Below are 23116 nucleotides of genomic sequence, written 5' to 3' on the forward strand. Positions count from 1 at the left end.
GAATGTTTCTTTAGGAAAAAGTTATAGTAATGTGGTGAAGAAGAAATCTGAAAGAAAATTCTGCCGGAGTAGAAATGGAGGAGAATCTGTCATCGACCCTTTTTCCCCCTGAATCTCGTGTATACATTTTCGTAAGTTTTAAAAAAATACTTCAAGTTAAGACATTAGTTTAATTTGTTTGACTAGGAATTTAACCCTTTCAAATGTTTTGGTGGAAGCATTGTTTTCGTATTGGTATAGACGTGCGTACGATTTTTGTGACGAATTTGCCACGCCTCTCTTTGCTGACGTAACTAAAATGAAATGTCATTGCCATTTAGCCCCTCGAATAATTTACAGCTTATCTCCTGCATTACAGATAGTGCTATGAACTCGATATGTGAGATAGAATTCGTCAGAAGAAGAAAAAGTGATGGAAGGACACAATGAGATAAGGTAGGTAAGAAGGAAGGAAATCAACTTCCGATGTAGTTCTGATTTCCTAGCAATTTCGTTAACGACTCGTAGAAGGTTATGGCTCCAAGGCAAAGCGCACAGCTGATGGTCTTCGTTAGTTCCAGTTCATCACGGATATCATTTCCTTCTGTTGCCTTTAACCTTCTAAAACGTGACTCTAAAACAGAACATCTCACTCCGGCAGTATTACAGCATCAGTCTTCCTGAGTGGTCAAGATTCGTGAGATATTCATAAAAGTGATTTTTTCAACTGGGAACTGCAACATTCCTAAGCACAGTTTTTTCGGCCAAGAATTTATTTGAAGAAATGGATTGGTTGACACTGAGTGGAGGTGCTCCGTCATGGATCCTTATCCCACTGGGGATATTTTACGAAAATCAATATTACACCAGTGACGAATGTTTAAGTGCGTAGGCAATATTTCCATCTTGTTATTATTTTCTTAGATGATAATGCAATAATTGAATATCTTGTGATTTCTAGCCTTTCTTGAAAATCTTACTAATCAACTAAATTGCGATGATCCCAAAACTCATTCACGGCGGCGGGGTCTTGGATTCGTAGACATAATAAACAGGGTAAACTTAAAAAGCGTAACTTTGTGACCTAGGTGAGTACCATGTCCCCAATCTTTGGTTTATTACAGGACCTAAAACACATATTGATTTGCTGCAATAAGGATCAACCTAGTATCTTTCGTTCTACAGTAAAGTAAGCAATATAAATTTCTTCTTGTTAATTGATTCAACGGTGCGTGCAGTTATTCCTACCTGTTATTTTCGTTCATTCAAAGGCTGTTGGTAGGAATAACTTCGCCTATCGAGTGTCTGGTTTTTGAAGACGCACCCAATCAGAGAGAAAAGTCACCCCATATCATGTGCGAATTGAATCAACTACTCTACAATGCCAAGGAATCTTTCCTCGATCCCAGGACTACTCGATCCCTAATCGATCATATCGTTCGTATTTTGGAAAATGTATGTTCTGACGTCTGACACCTATTCTTCGCTTTACATTTATAAACTTTTTATTATCCCAGCAACCAGTATCAACTGAAGATAGCGAGTCTGTTAACGATTCGTTGTTACTGATTCGAAACATACTGCACGTTCCGGAGCGCCCTTTATCGTCAATCTTTCAAAACTATTCCAACGAATGTTCGCAACAAAATCGGGTCGTATGGAACCTATTTGTCCAGGGGTTTGATCGCCTTCTTATTAATTTGTTGGCATCTTCACACAAGGTACCACAGATAACTTAGCCCTTTGTTTTTGGATTTACTTTAGATTTTGTTGAAACTTTTTTCCTATAGAATGACTGGGTAAAGACAATAGCGCAGCTGATTGCTCTCCTGTATAAAGATCGATCGGTCGAGAGTATACAGAAACGATTGGGCGTGTTGAGTTCCATCGTGACCGAATCATTCGACGATGATGGTGATGAGAGCAACACGTCGTTTTATAACGTAAAATGTCAACAAGTTGAAATCAAAATGTCCTACTAGTTTCACCAGGTTTTCATACCATTTAAAATTTTATTTTCAGGTCGATCCTTGTAATACTTTTCAGTTTGTGACGAATCCCACGGCTGGTGATGTATTGAGAAATCCATCCGACACATCTTCTCCAGGTGGATTGAGTTACATAATGTGAGTTACTTTAGCAAAGAATCTTTTATTATTTAAATTGTTAAAGTAGAAGAAAACTCTGAGATGGTCTGGAGCGAATCACCACAAGAAAGAGAGTCAACGACATGGAATGCTACAGCGAATCAAAAGCCTGATAAAAGTAGAGCCCACCAATTTATCTCTGTGTTAAATGAATCATCTAAATCGGGTATCAGGAGGTATTTGCGCATGGAAGGAAAACAGAAAGACAGTTTCGTTTAATGATGATTTATTCAAGGCGTATTAAAGATAATCGAGACGTGAGGAAAATTTCGTCTCCTAGGAAGAAACATAAGAGGAAAAAATTGAGAAAGCGCAGTCGCTCGGATCCGCACACGATGAAATTCCACTATACACCGACAGAGGAAGGCATTGTACAACTTCTGAAAATTTTCACCGTCGATTTCATGCTGAACGGTAACACAAATTAAAAATTCCCGGGTTATTTCAGTTTACATTCATCGATTTCCGCAGGGTACAACACACTCGTCTGCCAATTGCATCGAAAACTGCTGCAACAAGACGCCCTTCCGCTGGATAAATCACACTTCCTCTGGCTCATTACCTATTTCTTGCGCTTCACTTCTCAGCTAGAGATGGACGGGGAACACCTTAAAGATGTTATAACCATCGATGTTCTGTGCTACCTGACGTGGGAGGCTGTTTGCGAGACGGAAGAATTCCAGCTGAATTCGTTGCGGGCCGATGTCGACCTGAAACCTTCAATGCACAGATTACATCTGTGTGTAACTGCCATTCAAGAATATCTCCAAGCGGTGGAAACATATTCGCGCTCCGGGGCTGAAAACAGCCCGTCTCAAATGCATGAAGAGCGAATCAGTCAGATATGTGGTTACCTGCCAGCTATTCGTGATTTGTGCCTACTTTTCCTGCTCCAACTGCGTCATTTCGATCCTAGTATTCAGAGCAGATATTATCTATGTGATATTATCAAAGCTAATCATGTGCTACTGCTGACACTGGAGAGGGCCACTCCGCAACCGACAACTGGAACGAATTTCGATTTACGCCAACATTTACAGCAATTTTGCACAAAAACGATAATAGCTCGTTACGCAATGGCTCTGGAGAATTTCAAAACAAATGGGCTTTTAGTCAACGACTGCATCTTCACCATGTTGCACCACGTCGGTTGCGATTTAGATCGAGTGGATCTTTTAATCGAGCCGGTTATTTTACGCACATTCAGCAAAATCTGGGAGGATGCTTTCAACGCAAGTTTCTATTTTTATTTCGCCTTTCTCTATTTAATCAATTTGTCTGTGATTTTTAGATTTGCGACGATTGGTATGATTTGACCGAATATGTTGCGCAGAAATACTTTCGAAAAATTCAGAGCAAACCCCATTATGAAACGGTTTCGCCACGCAGGAGCGAATTCCGGTCCATCGAATCTGAACATCAGCGAGTCTCATTTGATGTTCCAGCCGAACAGGCGGCTGGGGAAGATGATGCCGTTTTTCTTGAAATGCCTCGTACTGATATCGAATCGCTCATTAGTCAACTCATACAAACAGGTTCGATTTTAATTTCTTTTTTGTTAGACCTTAAAGTTCAATTACCACGTATTGGTCGATAGGGTTCCAGAAGCAATTGAACTGGATTCAGTCGTCCTTATTGACAGCGTGTTCAGCTCGTTTGGGGGCTTACGACGGCCAGGAATTCCGGCATCTAATTGCTTGCATCAGTCTTAAAATGAATTTGTCGTGCCCAATAGTTCCGTGGACGGAAGTGGAAGCATCCGCTCTGCGTTCCGAGCTTTTCCTCTTACTTTTACATCATATTGGCCTTATCCCGCCCGCTCCTCATGCGTTTCTTTATCCTCGTATCCCTTTTGAATGGTCAGCCAATACTTTGTACAGCTTCGCTCTATTTTTTGGCCCGGTCCTTCAGCAGGAGGTTGACTTTGACTTGACAAGGGTTAGCAAAGTTGAGCTACCGATTCCTAACTCGCCTGTTTTTCTGCCTATTCCTAATTTCCCTATCGATCAAGCTGGGTCTCCATTTCATGCAGCAGAGATCACCAAATGTGGGCATAATGATTACCTCGACACTACCGATCAGAATCATCTGCCAATCGATAAGTATGCTTTATTGTATTTTGTTTTCCGTCTATTTCAAGTTTCAAGACTTTTAATTCATCATTTGGAAAACAGTATTCGATCGACCAGCTCCCTTGAAGCCTTCAAAATGGACTCGAGTGAAGACGAAGAAATGGAAGACGAAGTTATTAAAGCATCCGCCTTATCAACGGAAGGATGAACGTGAACCAACTGTCTGTGTTGCAGACACATTATGGCTCTTGAATTATTTTGCGTTTTTTTTATTTTTCAGTGTCTCCATGTTTGTGGTAGCCTACTGTTACTGTTGCTAAACCCAAATTGTTGTGAAAACATATGCATTTATGGAAAGTTATAAAATAAACAAATTCAGTAAACCTATTCCTTCAAAATATTATGTCCCAAATCCCAAAATATGAATCGATTATTGACTCTTTTAATTCAGGAGGTTATTTGATATCTTGAATTTTGAGAATCTAAAAAGAATATTTTTTAACATGAATACAACACAAAGAGAACAAATTTTCGTAGATTTAGTATTTTCGTCCAGCCAGGTTCAGGCACCATGGTTCAGGTCAGGCTTCGGCTTTGCCGTTTTCCAATTCCCAATGACGGCAACGTTTTCAAAATAATAGCAGAGCACCGCGCGCCCTCTGTCTTCGGCTCGACCCTCGACGGCTCCTTCCTATTCCGCTATTTACATTTTACCTGTCAGAGTGTCAGTTGTTCTTCTCCAGTTCTCCCTCACACTCTCACAGTCACAAAGGTGTTCGTATTCTCGTTTTTTATTTTTCTAAGGTGTTCGAGTCTTTCAGAAGTCGCGATATCACGTGCTTTTTATACAAAATTTGGTTAACCTCTTTTATTCTTGTCATTTTGATCAAAGATATTGGGTTGGGTCATATTGCCAAGGCTAATTCTGGGACTAATGTCGGAAATGGAAAATGAACAACATTTTGATGTCATCAAAGGGTTACACGGTGCATTTTTTTTTGAAAAATTGCTTTCGATGAAATTTTTCTATTTTTGTTCTTATCATTTGATTGCAGTCAAACACTTGAATGATGTACTGGAAAAAATTTTCAAGTACTTGGATGCTGAAAGCCTACTAAATGCAGAACTCACTTGTAAAGCTTGGAAAGCAGCAGCTTCTGTTGTGAATCAAAAGAAACTGTGGAAGTTGTTGCTTAAAAAAAAGGTAAGATTTAACTTGTTTAATGGTTTGATGATTTTTAATTTGTCTATATTTTGCTTTCTAGATGTCAAATTCACCGCTGTGGGAGAGAATTAACTATTGCCTAAAATCAAAATTCCTACAAACATCCAGTGATAGTTTTTCATCCCGGAATATCTTCAACAAATTTGATTATACTGCTAAGGTAATTTTATTATTAGGCTAGGTATTAAATTATGTTATATACCTGAATCTCTAAAAATCATATAAGGCTCTACAAAATAACTGGCTGAAAAATGACTTGACCAGGGACTATGTTGATTGTGATGTTGGATTGCGGAGGTGTGTCTTCCAGATGCGCAACAAATTCATTTCTTTGTGGGAACCCACCAGTGGTATATTTAAAATTTGGAACAGAGTTACATTGAAAGTGGAAGAGGTAATTTTAAAGACAGATTTAAAAGTGATGTCTGTTAGGTTTAATTGATTTGGTAAAGATAAGTCACTAAATCTATCAATGCTGGGTTTTCAACAGGTTTATCAGGGACCTCCACTTCAATTTGATTTAGATTTTGAATTGTATGAACATGCACTGATGTATTCATTGAATGGACATATTTACATAAGAAATCTCACCACCAAAACGGTGATTTAATAATTTCTTGAGAAATTTTATATTATAAGAAAAATTGAATTGAAATTTTAACAGAACTTCAACATTTTTGTAGACAAAAATTCATAAACCTTTTGGATCGGATAATGGGAAATCGATAAGCTATTTTCGCATCGAAAACGGATTTCTCTGTGCTACTGTTGGCCAAAAGGTAATAGTTTAAATTCGATATGTTCTATTCTTTATTATTTTTCGAAAAATGTATGGCCGAAGGTCCTGAAAACAAAGAAAAACAAATAATCACACCTTTCATTTTTATCTCTAGAATCGCTTAAACTTCCGTAGCGATGTTGTTGTCTGGAAAATGAAATCTCCAACTGAAATTGAATGGGAGAATCCCAAGACAGTTCCATCCGTGAGAATGGACAACACAAGAATCTCAGTGGATAGCAACTTCATTATTGCTGCTCATCATGGAACGTCTGACACTATTTGTGACGTATATCTCATGTCAAAACCTCAGGGAAAACCAAAATTCATAAAACTTCCGGTGGGACGTCCTGAACTTTTATTTCAAGATGGAATTCTTCTCATGGTCACGAATGAAGGCGAAATCAAGTACGGTGTGAATTAATAATTCTCTTAATGAAATGTAATCATTTTGTGATTTAGAATCGTAGATGTGGCGACGAGTAACTCGAGAATTATTGCCAATATTGGGGTGGATTTTTCGGGACGCAGTAATTTCTTGAGGTATGTAATGTTTAAGTGCTGTTATATGTACCGGAAAGAATTTTTTAGAAAATATTTTGACAATCAATAGACTGTAATACTGTAATTTATTAAATTTATGTGGCTACACTTATTATTTGCATGTTTCATAACTGTTTTTTTTTTTTTTTTTTTTTTTTTTTTTTTTTTTTTTATAAATTAAAAGGTGTATATGGAACCACCACTGGTACTTCACGCTGACGCATTTGGAGTACTGACAGTGAACCGAGAAATTGGACCTGTGAATTCGCGCGATATCATATGGGCACTCAATTTTCTACCAATCTGCAATTTTTGCAAGCAGGTTAAGAAACGTTTGCTTAAATGTGCTTCGTGTATGTTTGCCAAATATTGTAGTTCCGTTTGTCAGAAAGCTGACTGGAATCATCACAGGTATTTGTGCCGAAAAACAGAGAAAAATGTTCCCTTTACTTTGGCCTAAACTATGGGTTTGCCATTTGGTTAATGAAAGGAGTGGAGAGGTTTTCATGATTTGTGGATTTTTTTAAACTAAGTAAATCATGCTTTTCTATGACCAAGGTATTTGTTAATGTAGAGAATCTATCGCCGGAAAAATAAATAAATAATCGCACTTAAAATTTTTCGTTTCGTAGTTAAGCTTGTTCCCTATGTTAAGAATTGCGATCAATTGTGTAACTTTGGTAACCCGATTTTGTATGTAAAGTGTAAACCTTATATTTTATTTTGTTCAAAAAACGAAATATATACCTTCTTTAATTCTAATTGTTACTTTTGCTTGTTCTGTTTGTTCAACAATGTTTTTACAGAATCTCCCTAGAGTAAAGGATATTGAGCTAAAAGGTTACGGGATAAACTCGTCTGTTTTAACAGAGTGATAGAGAGTACTCTACTCTCTATCACTACTCACTATCACAATGAACTTATTTACTTCTTCACAAGCCGTTACAAATTTCTCTTTTATTTCTCGTTTTTAGGAAGTGACACTATTTTTAATAAACCTAGGTGACATGTAAAAAGTTGTAACTTGTAAAATAATTAGGAGGGTAAAAAAAAATTATGAATTTTGAATTTCCATGTGGAGTCCTATTTACATACATTGGCAACGTCTTCCTCTTCCAAAAAATGCAAAACGCAAAAACGCCCTCCTACGGCTCTACTTTTTATTGTATTCACAATTCACTATTCAGTATTCAGTAGGATCTGCCGATCTGATAGGTTTAGCATATAGCGTTATTGTACTTATATCACAACTTAAACTGAACTCGCCTTAAAAAAAACCTTGTCAAAGTATAAACACGAAAGCATAATTTATATCTTGTATATTTCTATAATTGACAACATTTTGATACAAGTTAGATACGTATTACCAAGGCTAATTTGGGTACTAATGTCGGAAAAAGAAAATGAACAACATTTTGATGTCATCAACGGGTTACACGGTGAATTTGTTTAGAAAAATTATTTGTAATGACATTTTTATTATTTTTGTTTCTATTAATTGATTGCAGTAAGACACATGAATAATGTAGTGGAGGAAATTTTCCAATACTTGGATGCTGAAAGCCTACAAAATGCAGAACTCACTTGTAAAGCTTGGAAAGCAGCTGCTTCTGGGGTGAATCAAGAAAAATTGTGGCGAGTGTTGCTTCAAAACAAAGTATGGGTTACCCTTACACAGTCCAGCTTTATTTCATAATTTTTAATTTGTCTATGTTTTGCTTTTACCTTTGCTTTTTAGATGTTAACTTCACCGCTATGGGAGAGACTTGATCATTGTCTACCATCAAAACTTACTCAACCTTCCAGTAATAGCTTGTCATCCCGGAACCTCTTCAACAAATTTGAGTTTACCGTTAAGGTAATTTTGTTAAAATTTATTAACTTTTAGAATTAATAATTAATAACCCTGTAAATAAAATACAAGGCTCTCCAAAAAAACTGGTTGGAAAATGAATTAAACAGGGACTATGTTGATTGTGATGTTGGATTGCGAATATGTGTCTTCCAGATGCGCAACAAGTTCATTGCTCTATGGGAACCCATCAATGGAATATTTAAAATTTGGAACAGAATTACATTGAAATTGGAAGAGGTAACTGTAAAGATGGATTATAAACAAGATGCCTGTTATGGTTTAATTAAAAAGCACTAAAACAGTTAACATGTGTTTTCAACAGGTTTATCAGGGACCTCCACTTCAATTTGATTTGGATTATGAATTGTATGAACATGCGCTACTATATTCATCGAATGGGCTTATTTATATCCGGAATCTTACCACAAAAACGGTGATTTAATCAATTCTTTAGAAATTATTCCATTAAATAAGAATTGAATTGAAATTTGTACTTTAACAGCACTCGAATTTTTTTGTAGACAAAAATTTATAAGCCTTTTGGATCAGATAATGGAAAATCGATAATTTATTTACGTGTCGAAAACGGATTTCTCTGTGCTGTTGTTCACCAAAAGCAAACGGTAGTAGTTTCAGATTAATATTATTTTTTTATTGCGTGTCGAATAATCATTTATTTTTTATTTCCGTCTCAAGTTTCACATGAACTATCGTAGCGATGTTGTTGTCTGGAAAATGAAATCTCCAACTGAAATTGAATGGGAGAATCCCAGGACAGTTTCATCCGTTAGAATGGACAACACCAGAATCTTAATGGATAATAAATTCATTGTTGTCGCTCATCAAGGACCGTTTGATACTACCTGTGACGTCTATCTCATGTCAAAGCCTCAGAGAAAACCAAACTATATCAAACTTTTAGTGACACATCGCGAACTTCTGTTTCAAGATGGATTTATTCTCGTGATTACTGATAAAGGCGAAATCAAGTACAGTGCGATAAATTCATCTCTTGATATTGGCGTGTAATATATTTTATGTTTAAGAATCGTGGATGTGGCGACGAGTAACTCGAGAATTATTGCCACTGTCGGAGTGAATTTTTCAGGGCGGAGTAATTTCTTGAGGTAGTTAAATAATGTTTAAATGATATACATTAGAAATAATTTTTGAGAAAATATTGTGACAATCCACAGGATTCATTCTGGCTACATATTTGCCTTTTCTTTTGTTGGATGCTCACATGGATCTCGAATTCAAATATGGGATTTCAAAAAAGCCACAGACCCCACAACGGAACTGCCTCTTCTGCCGTTTTGCTCTCATAAAGTAAATATAATTAACTATCTATGGTTACAACTATTATTTGAATGGAACTAATCTGTGCATTGTTTAAAGTTGTTTATGGAGCCAGCAATGGTACTTCACGTCGACACATTTGGCGTTATGGGGGTGAACCGGGAAATGGGAAATGTCAATTGTCGCGACATCATTTGGACACTCAACTTTCTACCAATCTGCAATTTTTGTAAAAAGGTTAAGAAACGTTTACCTAAATGTGCTTCATGTAAGTCGGCCAAATATTGCAGTTCCATTTGTCAGAAAGCTGACTGGAATCATCACAGGGATTTGTGCCGAAAAACCAGAGACTATGAAGAGAAAAATGCTCCCTTTACTTTGGCTTAAGCTATGGGTTTGCCGATTGGTTAAGCAATGGAGTAAATGGGTTTTCATCCTATTTTTCTTTCGACCAAGACATTTGTTAATCTAGAGAATGTATCACCGGAAAAGTAATCGTGCTTAAAATTTTCCTTTTTAAGTAATTATGCTTGCACCTAATGTTGAGGATTGCGATCATTTTTGTCTCACTGCTGGTTTTGATTGTTGTTGTCGTTTGGTTTCGTTAGATCTAACCCGGATTTTGTACGTAATCGTATTTTATTTTGTTTTTAAAACGAAATAATATACCTCCTTCTTTTAATTGTTATTTAGTTGTTTTTGGTAACTAATGTGTTTACAGAATCTCCCTAGATTATAGGATATTGAGCTAAATATTTACGGGGTAAACTTGTCCGTTTTAATATTTGTGTTTAGTAGCGCAGAGTAAATGTTGGACGTTTCAACTAAAATTGAAATAATGGTGTTCAAAGTGCTGAAGGATTCCATCGCTTAACTTCTTCATAAACCGTTATCTCATTCAAGGTACAAATGATTGTTTTTTTTCTTGTGTTTAATAAGAAGTGACATATTTTATTATCAACAGGTGACATTGTCTCACTGGATCTCCTTCGGTCAGACGGTTTGTATTTGTGACTGCTCACCGATTATTCGTTCGACTGTATAAGTTGCGAAATCAATATTTTTCACTTTTTTCGCAATAGAGTTGGAAGCTTGCCTATTAGTGCGAATCAATTGAACAGAAAGCTGATTATGGCAACACTACAGATAAACGTGTACAGTAGAAGGAGACTTTTAATCAACAGAAGAGAAGATGCTTTCAGCCATCAGTATGACAAGTCTTTGTGCGGTAAATAATATATTTCTTTTTAAAAGTAAATAGTTAAATACCGTAAAGTATGGTGCCTAAGTTGGTGTCTGATGAAAGGAAACTCAATTAACTTAATTAGGAACTTTAATTTTTTTTTTGTAATTTTTTTTGTTAGAATTGGTTATTAGAACTAATTCAGAATTAGTGGAGCTCTAATAATGCAAAAAAAAACATTCTTTAAAAAAAATTTAATTTTAAGTATGATTAATTCAAGAGTAGATATATAAAGATGCAAAGTAATTGGTCAGAGGCTCAGAGTGTGTCCTCACATATTAAATTTGGTGGGCCTACAAGATACAACTGACGAAATCGTTCAAAAACATTTTATTTCACATTTTTTTTTTTTTACTGATGCCCAGTTTTAAAATTATACGTGACTCAACAAGGTCTACGGAAGTTCGATAAAAATCTGTATTCGATCAAACTTCAAGGTCCCTTGCTAGGCGATCGGTGGTCTTATCGCAAATGAAACTGATGCAAAATGACACTTTCATGGCCATCTTAATTTCCATCAGCACCAGCCACAGCCCCTCAAAGATTGACTGCCGCCATATGAAACTGGTAATGAAAACAAATATTGTTGTTTTTTTTTGTTTTTTAAATTTATTTTATACTTTAATACCGAATACTAGTATACTAAGAAATAAATTTAACGTAAAATAATAATTAACATTAACATTTTTGGTGGTTCTGTTGAGAAGCATAGGGATACTTCTGCGTCTTAGTCTGGTCGTAGTTAAATTGCGTAAATTAATTTATCGCTGTACTGTTGATAAACAATTTTGCGTATTTTTTTTTTTTTTTTTTTTTTAGTTTAAAGTTCAAGGATCGTCTGTTAAATCCCTAGTCAGTGCATCGTTGGGGTCATGGCGTTCGATAGTACGTGCCGCACGCGAAAGAAATATAGCCAAAACATGTTCCTATAAATCTCAACAGATTGTATGACTGATTCGTAGAATTTACAACTTTCATTTAATTTTTAAGGTCGTAGTAAAATTTCAATCTCAGCAATAATAATTATCAATCACCCTTGAAGTTAATTCTTCGATCTAAAAGAACTTCACAATCCTTGTAGTCGTACGTTTTACTTGCTTTCGTGCAAATAAAGCATTTTTGAAGGCTAACGTGAGAATAAGATAGAGATCACATTACTTGTTACCAGCATATAAAAAGGAATAGAAATGGCATTCACATCAATTCACTGTCGCCAGTGATTCTTTAAGAGACTACAACACAGGATGTCACGACTGAGGCTGTTGGCCCTCGCTCTTCTCCTTGTTGCCGGCCAGTGCCATGCAGAAGGTAAAGAAAAATAATTCAAACAATTTTTCGATTTTAAAGATTTATGATTTACTTAAACTGTATTTTTTATTTAACGTCTATTCAGGTTTGTTTGAGGATGGTCAAGAATACCAGTACAGTTACCTTACTTTCACTACAACCGGCGTTCGTGACCCCACTCCATCTGGCTCCTCTTTCGGCATCCGTGGCAACTTGCTCATCCAGAAACAAGCCGGAGAAGCCATCGTCAAGGTAGATATTATTTTTTTAAAAATTTCTCTGTCTCAAAATAGATTGTCTTATTTAACAATTTGTATTGTTCAATAGCTTTCAGATGTGACCTTAGGTATGCACAATGGCCCCGACACTCTTCTGTCAACCGTCAAGTTCTTGAAGAAGCCCGAGTTGGTTTTGTTGGAGAAACCCTTCAAAATTTCTTTCCTGAATGGAAAGGTAAAACACGAACTCCTAATTTTTTATGAATTGTAAAAAATGTAACATCATGTTACTTTCAGATTACCGGATTCGATGCTGACGCTTCAGATGCCGAATGGTCCATCAACATCAAGAAGGGTTTGGCCACCAAGTTGCAAATGGACGTCGTTGCCGGAGAAATCGGCAAGGGCGACACTGCTTTCTTGCGTACTGTTGAGGTAAATAAAATTTCTGCAATTAAAATTACTAGAAGCGCAATAAATAATGAATTTGATTATGCAAAAAATTAGGACACTGTCGTCGGTACCTGTAACACTACCTACTCGTTCGGAGGTTCTGAAAAGGGTCGCTTGATGCTGATTAAACAACGCACTCAGAGCGAATGCACCAACGTTCCTCGTATGGGTCACAACAGCTTCGGAGCCACCAACTGTGCTGGAAAATCACAGGATGAGCTCGTCGCCACCACTCAGCTTTACTACCAGCTTAGCCGTGGAGCAAGCAGCAACACTGCCAAGGCCCACATCATCTCATCTTTCGGTTACCAGGTTCTCCAATGGCACCCACCTGCAGGCTCTCCTTTCTACAACTTGGCCAAGTATGATCAAGTCGTTTTCTTGTGTTAGCTTCTTAAATAATTACTAACTATTTTGTTTATTTCTTCCATTGCATAGCACTACTTTGGTTCTCAAGTCATCCGGCCCCATTGCCAAGCCCATCTCCGCTTCTGGCCTGACCAAGCACTATGGCAGCCTTCGTTACACCCTCAAGCGCCCTATCCCCACACCCGAGGATATCGACTTGGCTCGCGAGGAGGATTTCTTGCACCCCGAGGAACCCCAATCCCAACAAGCTCTCCGTGCTAAGGTAAGCGATTAATAATTTATCTATTAAAATGTTGCACTGTTTGATTTAAAATTGGAATTCTTCAGGCTGTTCCCACTTTGACTAAGCTGAAGGAAGTCATTGGATCATCAGCCCTTAATGATGAAACTCTTTTGGATCCCACCGCTATGGCCGCCCTCCAGCTTTTCCAGGCAATGAGCTTGGAAAGTTTGAAAGCCGTCTGGAAAAATGTTGAAAGCGACGAGGAGCTCAAGTAATTTTCATGAAATTAGTTTTTCAAATCCAATTGATACTGATGTAAATTTATTGTTTAGGAACTTGTTCACCGAGATGATCCCACTTACTGGCACCAACCCCGCTGCTTTGTTGATCAAGGAATTGGTTCTGGGTGGCAAACTCAGCGAGATGGAAGCTCGTCGTATGGTTGCTTTCCTCCCCTATTACTTGCGCATGCCATCTGAGAAACTGTTGACCTCCTGGGAGGATCTCTTGAAGGAGAGCCCCAGCATCAAGACCAAGTAGGATTGACGTTATAATACCTTTGTTTAAATGATTTCTCTAAATGTTTGACTTGTAAAAAAAAAATTAGGGAATTGAGAGGTGCCATCGCTTTGGCTTTCGGTCATTTGGTTGGCGTCACCTGCGGTGGCAACAAATTGCGTCCCTGCAAGACCGACACCATCAACAAGTACACCCGCATGTCCTATGAAGCCTTCAAGTCGGCAAAGACCCACCCCGAGATGATCGTTGCCTTGAGCACTCTGCGCAACACCAACTTGCTCCCTGCCATTGAGCGTCTTATTCCTCACGTCAAGAGCGGCTCCGTTCCTCACGCCGTCCGCCCCCACGTCATCTTCGCTCTGCAGCCCATCGCCGCAGTGAACCGCAACAAGTTCTTGTCTGCTGTTCTCCCCCTGATCCTCAATGCCACCGAGACCACCGAGATCCGTATCGCCGCCATCTCTACCGTGTTCCGCGTTCAACCCACTTTCCTCGAGCTGCAACAGCTGATCGCTGGCGCCATTTGGGAACGCAATCAGGAAGTTCTTAACTTCATGATGACCACCTTCCGCGTAAGTCCAAATCGAATTACAATAACATCAGTCAATTGATTTACTTTTCCTTTGCAGAACTACGCCGATTCCAAGAATCCTTGCATCAAGCCCATCGCCAACCAACTGCAATTGTTGTTGCGTCGCGTCGCCCACATCAAGACCAACTTCTTCCGTTCCAGCAACCGCGTCTTCGACTTCCAAGACCAGAAATATGGTTTCGGTGGTGGTCTGCAACTTGCCACTATCTACGGTGAAGAGTCCCGCGCTCCCCTCATCATTTCCGGACGTGCCAACTATCGCGTTTCTGAATTCAACTACGTCCCTCTTGAGATCATGATTCGTTTGGAAGGTAAATTTTAACCTAAATCGGTTTATTCTCATAAGAAAAAGTAAAAATCGTGTTCTTTCGTATTATTCCACGACCAGGTGTTGAGGATGCTTACGTCCGTCTCTTCCGCAAACTGGATCCCAAGGACTTCAAGCTGGATACTCTGAAGGATCTTTTGCAAAAGACTATGAAGGTGGTTCCTCGCCAACAGGCTCCCATGAAGATGGAAATCTTGTTGCGCTCCCAAGGCTACACTTTGATGTACCGTCACATGGCCATGGAAGAAATCGCTGGACTGATGGAAGGAAAGGGATTGGTCGAGATGATCTCCCGTGGCTTGAAATTGACCCGCAGCATGGTCATGCTCGGCGGACAACACATCAGCTGGAGGGCCAACGATGTCGGTCTGCCCGTCGGTGTCGGCCTGAGCACTCCTGGATTCGCTCGCCACCAGTTGGCATATGGCAACGTTAACCAGCCCAACAAGCTCGGCCGCTCCATCCTGGCCGATTTGGACGTCACTTTGCAAGTCGTCACTTACATGGTCGCCTACAATCCTCTCGGAGTTTCCCAGGGAATCATCAAGGCTCGCGGATCTCGCGTCCACTTGCCCGCCAACATTTTGGTCGGATTCTCTCCCTCCGACAGCCAAGTCGAAATCAAGATGAACACTCCCACCGAAGAGAAACCCCTGTCCTACCTGTTCACCAGCAAGACTGCCGCTTTCATGTGGGGCAAAGACGATTCTAAGGCTCTCTCTTACCTCAAGGATACTTGCTCCGAATGCGAACCCAAAGCTTTGGTAACCCGTGGAGAGCAATTCCGCAAAGGTAATTATTTAAAAGCCTTTATTTTCAATTATTTGACGAATTGCAAATAATGAAATTTATTTTCTGAACAGGACAAGTGGTTCGTGAAAACATCAACGAACTCTTGGGCATGGAATCCCACGTCGAAGTTTACAACTGCGAGACTTACACCGGCAAGGCCTCCATCGCCAAGGTGATGTACGAATCCTTCAAGCCCTCGGAAATCAACTCGCACGGTAGCGTGCCCGGTTTCCTCGTCATGGGATTCATGCAAATGCGCAACTACTTCTACCAATACCCACCCACTGGCGCCTGCTCCATGAAGGCTGTCCTGCACAGGACTCAAGTGAACCCTGCTGAAGCTATTGAAATCAAGTTGAAGATGGATTCTGCCGTCCCAACTGGCAAGAAGGCCGCTCCCGGCAAGACTTTCAGCAACGTCAAGGGTGCCGTCACTTTGTTGGGCTCCCCCGAACGCAAATGGAACGTCGAAGTCAACATTGAGAAGGAACCTTTCAACGTTAAATCACAGGTCGCTGTCAAGATTGCCCGTCTTGCCAACCCTGGACTTAAGGTTCCCAGCCGCGCTCTTTGCGTCAACGTCAAGACCGCCTGGGCTAATCTTCCCGAGGACATTTTCGAGACCCCGTCGACTATTGAGCCCTCCGTTCAGCGTGAAGTTTCCTTCGTGTGGGGTGAGGCTCCTTCCGACCAGTGCCCTAAGGCCAACGCCAAGGACATCTCCACCATTATGGTCAAGGTCCAGGGCAACATCACTGAAGCTCAACGTGAAGCCGCCACCAGCCGCAACACCTATCCTTATGATCGCTGCGATTTGGACCGCAATGATGCCGGCCGCTCTGGCATCGTTGGCCCAATGACCCAGGTAATGAATCGGATTATTTATTTATTTTTTTTTTAATTATTTGCCTTTTGAAATTACGTAATTTGAAGCAATGGATGATTCTAACGTCATTTCCATCCGTTTAGGCTTGTTACGAAGCTGTCCTGCACTACGCCACTCCCCGTAGCTACGTTTTGGACATCCACTACGCCAACTTGTCTCCCCGTGGTCAGATGGCTCTCGCCCGTGTCGACACTATGCTGAAGGCCTCCTTGTTGCCCTACTGGAGCATGCATGCCCCTCATGGCCCTACTGCCACCGCCAAGAAGGTCATCGGTGCCGGTCACATTGAATTGAAGTTGGACGTTAACGAAGACGATGTTGATCTCCATGTCCACACCGATGTGATGCACAGCCACTACGAGAACGTGGATATCCTCAAGAACTTGGGCATGGCTCTGCGCAACGCCCGTCTGCCCATGTCGCAAATGTTCGCCATCAAGGCTGGTTTCGTCGGCATTTGCGACGTTGCCCCCAAGGCCGTCGTCACTTTCGACAATGTCACCATGAACGCTGACCTGCCCACCTGCTACACTCTCATCTCGGCCGACTGCTCTCCCACTCCTCGCTACGCAGTCTTCGCCAAGAAGACCACTGGCCCATCTCTTCCCTTGGCCGTCAAAATCTACGCCGGTGGCCACACCCTCGAACTGAACCCCGTCGCTAGCGGAGTCGAAGTTAAGGCTAACGACAAGGTCGTCAAGGTTGAAAACAACAAGCCCTACGTCTTGGCCGACAAGGACAACGTCATCCAGTACATTGTCGTCAGCAAGATTGGTGCCCGCTACTTTGTCCAGGTCCCAGTCCTCAAGTTGACCTTCCGTTACACTGGCGATGACATCACCAGCATGATCCCCGCCACCCACCGCGCTCAACATTGCGGTCTGTGCGGTGATTACAACGGCCAGTTCTCCCGCGAATTGGTCAGCCCGTCCGGCTGCAACGTCAAGGATGCCACCGACTTGGCCAGGTCTTACGTCTTGAGAGACAACAAGTGCAAGGAGAGCATCCCAGTTCCTCCCTGCGTCGCTGAGCCCATCAGTGTCGGTGAACGATACCAAAGTAGCCGTTTGTAGTCAGTAGTCACTCTCACTTATTTTTCAAGTTTTTTTCTTATTCTTTTCTTGTCGATTGGAATTTCTTAATACAAAAATGAAACCATTTCAGTTACATTTTTTTATTTTACGACATTCAAATCGGAATTTTTTCCCTTATTTTTCTTTATCTTTCAATTGTTTGTCATATTTACACATCCTCTGATTGCGCTTCTATAGCCCCACTATCTTATGAAAACTGAAATATGTTATGACGTCATCATCAGCCTCCGGCATTCTAATGTTGCAGTTGGACATATGTCTTCCTCTTTTCTTTCCTTAGTAGTGTGAATCCACATACAGCCCTAGGCAGTAAGCCAATGCTTGTAAATGAGAAAGTTGTTCTGACCGTGAAGTTCGTGATCACGGTAAGAAATTGTAGTTTTTCTTATTGTGCCCTAAGGCCGGATGTCGTCGTCGTCACCAGTTCACCACACCACTAGTGGGTGCAAGTCACGCACCGCTAGTGATAAAATACAGCTATAGGGAGCTGATGTATCCTGTAGTGAAGAAAGGAACCAAAATCTGTTGAGTCACATTATGTCAACATTATTTAACACAATTTGCCGTTCAAGAATGACTTGGCAAGCTATCTTTCTCTATATAACGCCGCTGCATGGATACAAAAACTTATCAGTTCCCGTCAGTAACCCCTTTCGAGTCGTTGGAGTAAGGAAACGCACACATTAATTTTTTAAATTATGTCGTCCAGCCAAAATCATATCACCTTTTGGAATGGGAATAAAATGCCGGTTGTTGGACTTGGAACTTGGCAGGTAAAAATTTTAAAATTTTTTCTATCCGATACCTATTCATTAATGGTAGATTTATTCATGAAAAATTTTGTTTTCTAGTCTTCAAAAGAAGAGATTCAAAAAGCAGTAAATGCAGCTTTGGAAGCAGGTTACCGTCACATCGATACTGCTTACAACTACTTGAACGAAGACGCTATCGGAGAAGTACTACAGCAATGGATTCAATCAAGAAAAGTTAAAAGGGAAGAGCTTTTCATCGTTACTAAGGTACTGCAATTGTTATTTGTTATTGAAAGTAGTGGGGAGAGAAGTTCATCGAATCGGACTGTTTTCTGTGTATTTAGCTGCCAATGATTGGAAATCGTCCAGAAGACGTGGACAAATTTCTGAGAAAATCTCTAAGTGCTCTTCGACTAGATTATGTAGACCTTTATCTTATTCACGCACCAATCGGCTTAATTGGAAAACATGATCAAGATGTTTTCCCCCACGACGAGCAAGGATTTGCAATGATAGACATGCACACCAACTTGGTGGAATTGTGGAAGGTAAAATATCCAGCATAATTGTTTCACTTGTTACTAGTGTTCTAGAAAATCACAAAACGGTCATTTTCTAAACTTTTTAATTCAAAGTCGATGGAGAAGCAAGTAGACGCTGGTTTAGTAAAATCCATTGGTGTCTCCAATTTCAACGAGGAACAAATTAAACGTGTTATCAACAATAGTCGCATCAAACCAGCAAACGTGCAAGTTGAAATGCACGTCCAATTTCAGCAAAAATCGTTGAGAGAATTTTGCCAGAAACATGGCATAACTATTTGTGCATACGCTCCCTTTGCCTCACCGGGTCGCAATGAATTTTACTCTAAACTTGGCCTTAAGTAAGTAAATCACATATTTATTTATTTATAGTCAAATTCATTTTTTTTTGTTTTTAATTATTTTTGCAGACCACCTGTTGTCATTCCGGATTTGTTTCAGCATCCAGTAATAGTTAAAATTGCCGATAAGCATAAAAAATCAAGCGCACAAATTCTCATAAAATACTTGACTGAACTTGGTGTATCCGTGATTCCTAAAAGCGTCTCGTCTGAACGAATTCGATCTAATTTCCAGGTAAAATCCCCATTGAATTGCGTATTTGATTAATATTGTTTGAAGATTACTTTTTTTAGTCTATTTTTTAATTACAATTTTGTTTGCAATAACTTTAATTCTACTTAAATTTTATTAACAGATATTCGACTTTACCCTTTCACCGGTCGATATAGCACAGCTTCAAGAACTGGACCTAGGAGAGATGGGATTCACCTTTGAGTTTTCATCTTTTTTTAAAGGGTAAATTTAAACTCAGCAAATTCAAACCTTATAATTCCATTTAAGACATTTCTTTAAATTTAAAGAATGGACAAGCACCCAGAAAACCCATTCCCTCACCGCGCACCAAAGAATTAGTTGTATGACGGGACGTTTTTGAGAAGCTTCGAGATGAACACAAAAACGAACGAAGATTTATGAAACCACATTATCATATTATATATACAAATAATAGATGGTCGTTTACTCGTTTATGTTTATTACGTTGAAACATCGCATCATTTGTTGAACTGATGAATCTGAACTTCCAATTTTTACAGAGTAAATTTTGAAACTTTCAAACAAAGAATGCAAACATATTTGATCCTCTGCCTGCAATTAAAATATATATAGTTTGTTGCCAATCGGTAGCGACTCTTTGTGATCTTAGTCCGTTTGTCTATGGGATTCTTGATGATCTGATAAAGTTGTGGCATTACACATTACAGTTAAAGACTTTAGGAACGGCCTGGAGCTCTTGTGGGTGAACTGCCTTAGATAGTGTAGCAATCTCTTATTGAGCTCTGTTGGCTTGCATTACTCGGTTAATCATGAGCATGTAGTTTTTGTTTTATTCAAAGTATGAGTGCAGTTGCAATCTTGCTTTAGCATATTTGCAAATTGTGCGGCTGCGCGCTGCAATGTTTTATTATGTTTCGCGACTTGCGTTGAACCGTTTGAACCAATAGGAGTCCAGCTCTCCAAGTGTCGATGGTCATCGAAACCTACAGGAAAAAAAGGAAGATTCAAAACAGGTAAGACACAGTGCAGAATAGCAGAAATAAAAAAGGGTGATTCCTAGAGGTAGCAGAAGACGATAGTTCGTCAGCAATCTGGAATCACTAACAGATGCCATAGACAAGGAACATAAGCGAATGTCAACTGCCTTCTTCATTGTTGAAGCATCGATCATCACCTTGGGATTTCGTCTGTTGTGATGTGTTATGTTGCGGTCATGGCTTTTTGGTGAAGACTTGATACAAATTTGGAGGGGAGAATATTAAGTAAGTAACAAATTTATTTGCCTTTAATTGTTAGTTATATTTCAATTTCAATTATAAGTGTCAACGAGCTAGAGCGGACAATTTCTTACTACTCGTCCGTGGATGCTAAGTGCTGTCACTAGGTGGCTAAATATTTCAGTGTGGTTAGGGATTGAACTATTCGGCCCTAGTTGGTAGAGGGATGTACTGGAGGGGGGGTCACCATAGGGCATAGTGTTGAGCATGGAGTTGTGAGAAAGAGAAACTCAGATCCCACATCTCAGAAACAAAAACCAGTTGTCGTTCTTTTTCTTCCGAGACGTTGACCGGGGAGAAGTCATCGTCACTTTCTTTCCTGACTTAGTTCTTCATAAAAAAAGGTAATTCCTACTCTAATTCTTAACGTTTTCTACGGTTAATTTAGGGTGACATGGTCTTAAATTAATACTAGCCAATTCCATGTGGCCATGGCTGCCATGCTTGTTGTACACTTGTTTAAAATGTCGTCTCTTGCTGCATGTTGTACGTTTCATCACATGTCAAAGTACTTCAGAACAGTACAAGTAATTAAATAATCCTTAGACTTTGTTCGCACATTAAAATTCTGTAATTGAGTTTCTGATAGAAATTGAGCTTTTTCTTAATTACCTATTACTATACATTTGTAATTTAAAGTTACGCATTATTGGAAAATATTTCCTGTGATTTGATTAGCGAATTATTTCAGTTTAGAGATTGACGTGAATCAAGCTTGCGAAAACATGGATTTTAGTCAACAAAAGTTTGAAAAGTTTCTTTTACTAATCTAATTTATTTTTTGACAGGTTGGTGAAGATTTTTCTCAACATGCAGTGCCAAGTCAACAAAATGCCTCTGATGCATGTTGCACATGAAAAATGGGAAGGAAATCTGAAATGGTAACAATTTACTTGAAAGACACCTTGAGTTGGGTTTGCATTTTGCTTAAATTGTAGTCCGTGTATGTGTTCTTTGCTTAGAAATTACTCATTGGACATAAAACTTTGATTTAGATGATAATTGACAATTACTAACTGCTTCTAATAAGAGCCTTTGTGAAAAGATTTTCATCAGCTTGTAGAAAGTTGCAATTTTCTGTTACTTGCTTTTTTTGAACAGAACTGAATTTTCCTCTTTTTATTTGTTTGAGAATGTTCTCGGTTAACTTGTGTTCGTTTGCTTTGTAAGATTCCTTTTTCAGTTTGGCGTTGAAGCTGTTAATGGCGGTGATGTCTGTTGTGCAGTAGTGTGGCAGACATTTTCCGATTGAGAGATGAACTGAAATGGATCTTCTGCAGACTTGAAATTCAACATCAGACTTCAATTTTGGTGTCCATGTTGTGTTGAGCTGTTGTGTGCAAAATAGTTGGTGTTGCCTGATTGCTGTCTGGCCTTTTGTTGGTGTGTTCTTCTGTTACCTGTTGAGGTAATGCAGGATGAAAAATTTTACTGATGAATTATTAGATTTACATAAATTAAAATTGAAAATCTATTGTCCCTTTTCCCTAAGTAAACAAAAATGTCCTCTGTTGCCTAGTTGTGTGAAGACCAGGGGTGTCGTGGTCGAATGGGGAATTGCAACGAAATTTGATATTTTCTATGAGAAAGAAAAGTTAAACCACAAAGATTCTTATACTCCGATGAACTCTTACCGCCTCCAAACGTTTCGCTCTTAATCTATAAGATTACCTCGTTAAAAAAATAAATTGCTGAAACCAAAATCATTTTCTGCTTTATTATTATTATTAAACTGCACTTGTTTAAATATGAATCAAATATCTATTTTATAAAGCTTAATTGATTTACCAAAAACAACCACCATTATAATTTTACTGTCTTTTTCGCAAAAATTTGACGATGTTCATTTTTGTTTATAAAATTCTTATGAATTTTATAATTGTTTATACCTTTTTTTATGAAGAACTAAGTCAGGAAAGAAAGTGACGATGACTTCTCCCCGGTCACTCTCGGAAGAAAAAGAACGACAACTGGTTTTTGTTTCTGAGATGTGGGATCTGAGTTTCTCTTTCTCACAACTCCATGCTCAACACTATGCAGTATGCCCTATGGTGACCCCCCCTCCAGTACATCCCTCTACCAACT

The 23116-nt window shown here is 39.2% G+C and overlaps 6 protein-coding genes and 1 long non-coding RNA gene across 15 annotated transcripts in view; 6 read left to right on the forward strand and 1 right to left on the reverse strand.

Moving 5' to 3' along the window:
• LOC124313083 (dipeptidase 1-like) overlaps nt 1-23116 on the reverse strand; it is a 1013891-nt gene that overhangs the window by 560362 nt on the left and 430413 nt on the right. The gene's annotated exons all lie outside the window — the stretch shown is intronic.
• Nucleotides 35-4585, forward strand: LOC124312859 (protein timeless-like). 5 transcript variants are annotated; one of them, XM_046777374.1, is made up of 16 exons: nt 35-131; nt 187-289; nt 359-435; nt 623-863; nt 941-1035; nt 1104-1168; nt 1251-1434; nt 1497-1700; nt 1770-1922; nt 2002-2086; nt 2152-2302; nt 2362-2540; nt 2598-3358; nt 3418-3661; nt 3724-4228; nt 4301-4585. In XM_046777374.1, exons 4-16 carry the CDS (start codon nt 764-766, stop codon nt 4404-4406), a joined length of 2832 nt encoding a protein of 943 aa, XP_046633330.1. In that variant the 5' UTR covers nt 35-131; nt 187-289; nt 359-435; nt 623-763; the 3' UTR covers nt 4407-4585. The 5 variants fall into 5 exon arrangements, with proteins under 5 accessions (XP_046633330.1, XP_046633334.1, XP_046633332.1 ...); XM_046777376.1 differs by having other exon boundaries at nt 40-131; nt 219-289; XM_046777378.1 differs by having other exon boundaries at nt 187-435; nt 2155-2302.
• Nucleotides 4961-7266, forward strand: LOC124313185 (F-box and WD repeat domain-containing 11-B-like). The gene is made up of 10 exons (XM_046777971.1): nt 4961-4970; nt 5091-5184; nt 5254-5402; nt 5464-5583; nt 5650-5817; nt 5914-6024; nt 6107-6202; nt 6317-6609; nt 6664-6744; nt 6929-7266. Exons 2-10 carry the CDS (start codon nt 5133-5135, stop codon nt 6978-6980), a joined length of 1122 nt encoding a protein of 373 aa, XP_046633927.1. The 5' UTR covers nt 4961-4970; nt 5091-5132; the 3' UTR covers nt 6981-7266.
• On the forward strand, nt 5355-10586 carry LOC124313042 (F-box and WD repeat domain-containing 11-B-like). 5 transcript variants are annotated; one of them, XM_046777715.1, is made up of 11 exons: nt 5355-5392; nt 8115-8183; nt 8253-8401; nt 8483-8602; nt 8669-8836; nt 8922-9032; nt 9121-9222; nt 9296-9588; nt 9646-9726; nt 9796-9928; nt 9998-10586. In XM_046777715.1, the coding sequence occupies exons 2-11, from the start codon at nt 8132-8134 to the stop codon at nt 10283-10285; spliced, it is 1497 nt and encodes a 498-aa protein (XP_046633671.1). In that variant the 5' UTR covers nt 5355-5392; nt 8115-8131; the 3' UTR covers nt 10286-10586. The 5 variants fall into 5 exon arrangements, with proteins under 5 accessions (XP_046633671.1, XP_046633672.1, XP_046633673.1 ...); XM_046777716.1 differs by lacking the exon at nt 5355-5392 and adding an exon at nt 7935-8031 and having other exon boundaries at nt 8097-8183; XM_046777717.1 differs by lacking the exon at nt 5355-5392 and adding an exon at nt 7937-8031 and having other exon boundaries at nt 8101-8183.
• LOC124312800 (vitellogenin-2-like) lies at nt 12329-17971 on the forward strand. The gene is made up of 13 exons (XM_046777268.1): nt 12329-12449; nt 12535-12680; nt 12756-12881; nt 12944-13081; nt 13154-13461; nt 13538-13730; nt 13796-13962; nt 14024-14227; nt 14299-14782; nt 14840-15113; nt 15191-15922; nt 15994-16787; nt 16892-17971. Exons 1-13 carry the CDS (start codon nt 12386-12388, stop codon nt 17879-17881), a joined length of 4620 nt encoding a protein of 1539 aa, XP_046633224.1. The 5' UTR covers nt 12329-12385; the 3' UTR covers nt 17882-17971.
• LOC124313211 (aldo-keto reductase family 1 member B1-like) lies at nt 18515-20378 on the forward strand. Its single transcript, XM_046778015.1, has 7 exons — nt 18515-18675; nt 18754-18921; nt 18999-19202; nt 19290-19537; nt 19607-19772; nt 19894-19994; nt 20060-20378. The coding sequence occupies exons 1-7, from the start codon at nt 18601-18603 to the stop codon at nt 20109-20111; spliced, it is 1014 nt and encodes a 337-aa protein (XP_046633971.1). The 5' UTR covers nt 18515-18600; the 3' UTR covers nt 20112-20378.
• On the forward strand, nt 21222-22737 carry LOC124313578. Its single transcript, XR_006910818.1, has 3 exons — nt 21222-21375; nt 21820-21912; nt 22202-22737. It is a non-coding gene; the product is annotated as an uncharacterized LOC124313578 (long non-coding RNA).

Source organism: Daphnia pulicaria, chromosome 9 (assembly GCF_021234035.1).
Source record: "Daphnia pulicaria isolate SC F1-1A chromosome 9, SC_F0-13Bv2, whole genome shotgun sequence".
NCBI lineage: Eukaryota > Metazoa > Arthropoda > Branchiopoda > Diplostraca > Daphniidae > Daphnia > Daphnia pulicaria.

Bases quoted from the DNA above. Each gene is read 5' to 3' on its own strand.
- LOC124313185 (XM_046777971.1), top strand. From the start codon at position 5,133: ATGTCGGAAATGGAAAATGAACAACATTTTGATGTCATCAAAGGGTTA. The intron at 6,203-6,316 runs GTAATAGTTTAA...TTTTATCTCTAG, and splicing joins GTGCTACTGTTGGCCAAAAG to AATCGCTTAAACTTCCGTAG. The intron at 6,610-6,663 runs GTACGGTGTGAA...TTTGTGATTTAG, and splicing joins ACGAATGAAGGCGAAATCAA to AATCGTAGATGTGGCGACGA.
- LOC124312859 (XM_046777374.1), top strand. From the start codon at position 764: ATGGATTGGTTGACACTGAGTGGAGGTGCTCCGTCATGGATCCTTATC. The intron at 1,923-2,001 runs GTAAAATGTCAA...TTTTATTTTCAG, and splicing joins GCAACACGTCGTTTTATAAC to GTCGATCCTTGTAATACTTT. The intron at 3,662-3,723 runs GTTCGATTTTAA...ATTGGTCGATAG, and splicing joins TAGTCAACTCATACAAACAG to GGTTCCAGAAGCAATTGAAC.
- LOC124313211 (XM_046778015.1), top strand. From the start codon at position 18,601: ATGTCGTCCAGCCAAAATCATATCACCTTTTGGAATGGGAATAAAATG. The intron at 19,538-19,606 runs GTAAGTAAATCA...TTATTTTTGCAG, and splicing joins TACTCTAAACTTGGCCTTAA to ACCACCTGTTGTCATTCCGG. The intron at 19,773-19,893 runs GTAAAATCCCCA...TTTTATTAACAG, and splicing joins GAATTCGATCTAATTTCCAG to ATATTCGACTTTACCCTTTC.
- LOC124312800 (XM_046777268.1), top strand. From the start codon at position 12,386: ATGTCACGACTGAGGCTGTTGGCCCTCGCTCTTCTCCTTGTTGCCGGC. The intron at 12,882-12,943 runs GTAAAACACGAA...TGTTACTTTCAG, and splicing joins TTTCTTTCCTGAATGGAAAG to ATTACCGGATTCGATGCTGA. The intron at 13,082-13,153 runs GTAAATAAAATT...GCAAAAAATTAG, and splicing joins CTTTCTTGCGTACTGTTGAG to GACACTGTCGTCGGTACCTG.
- LOC124313042 (XM_046777715.1), top strand. From the start codon at position 8,132: ATGTCGGAAAAAGAAAATGAACAACATTTTGATGTCATCAACGGGTTA. The intron at 8,402-8,482 runs GTATGGGTTACC...TTTGCTTTTTAG, and splicing joins GAGTGTTGCTTCAAAACAAA to ATGTTAACTTCACCGCTATG. The intron at 9,223-9,295 runs GTAGTAGTTTCA...TTCCGTCTCAAG, and splicing joins TTGTTCACCAAAAGCAAACG to TTTCACATGAACTATCGTAG.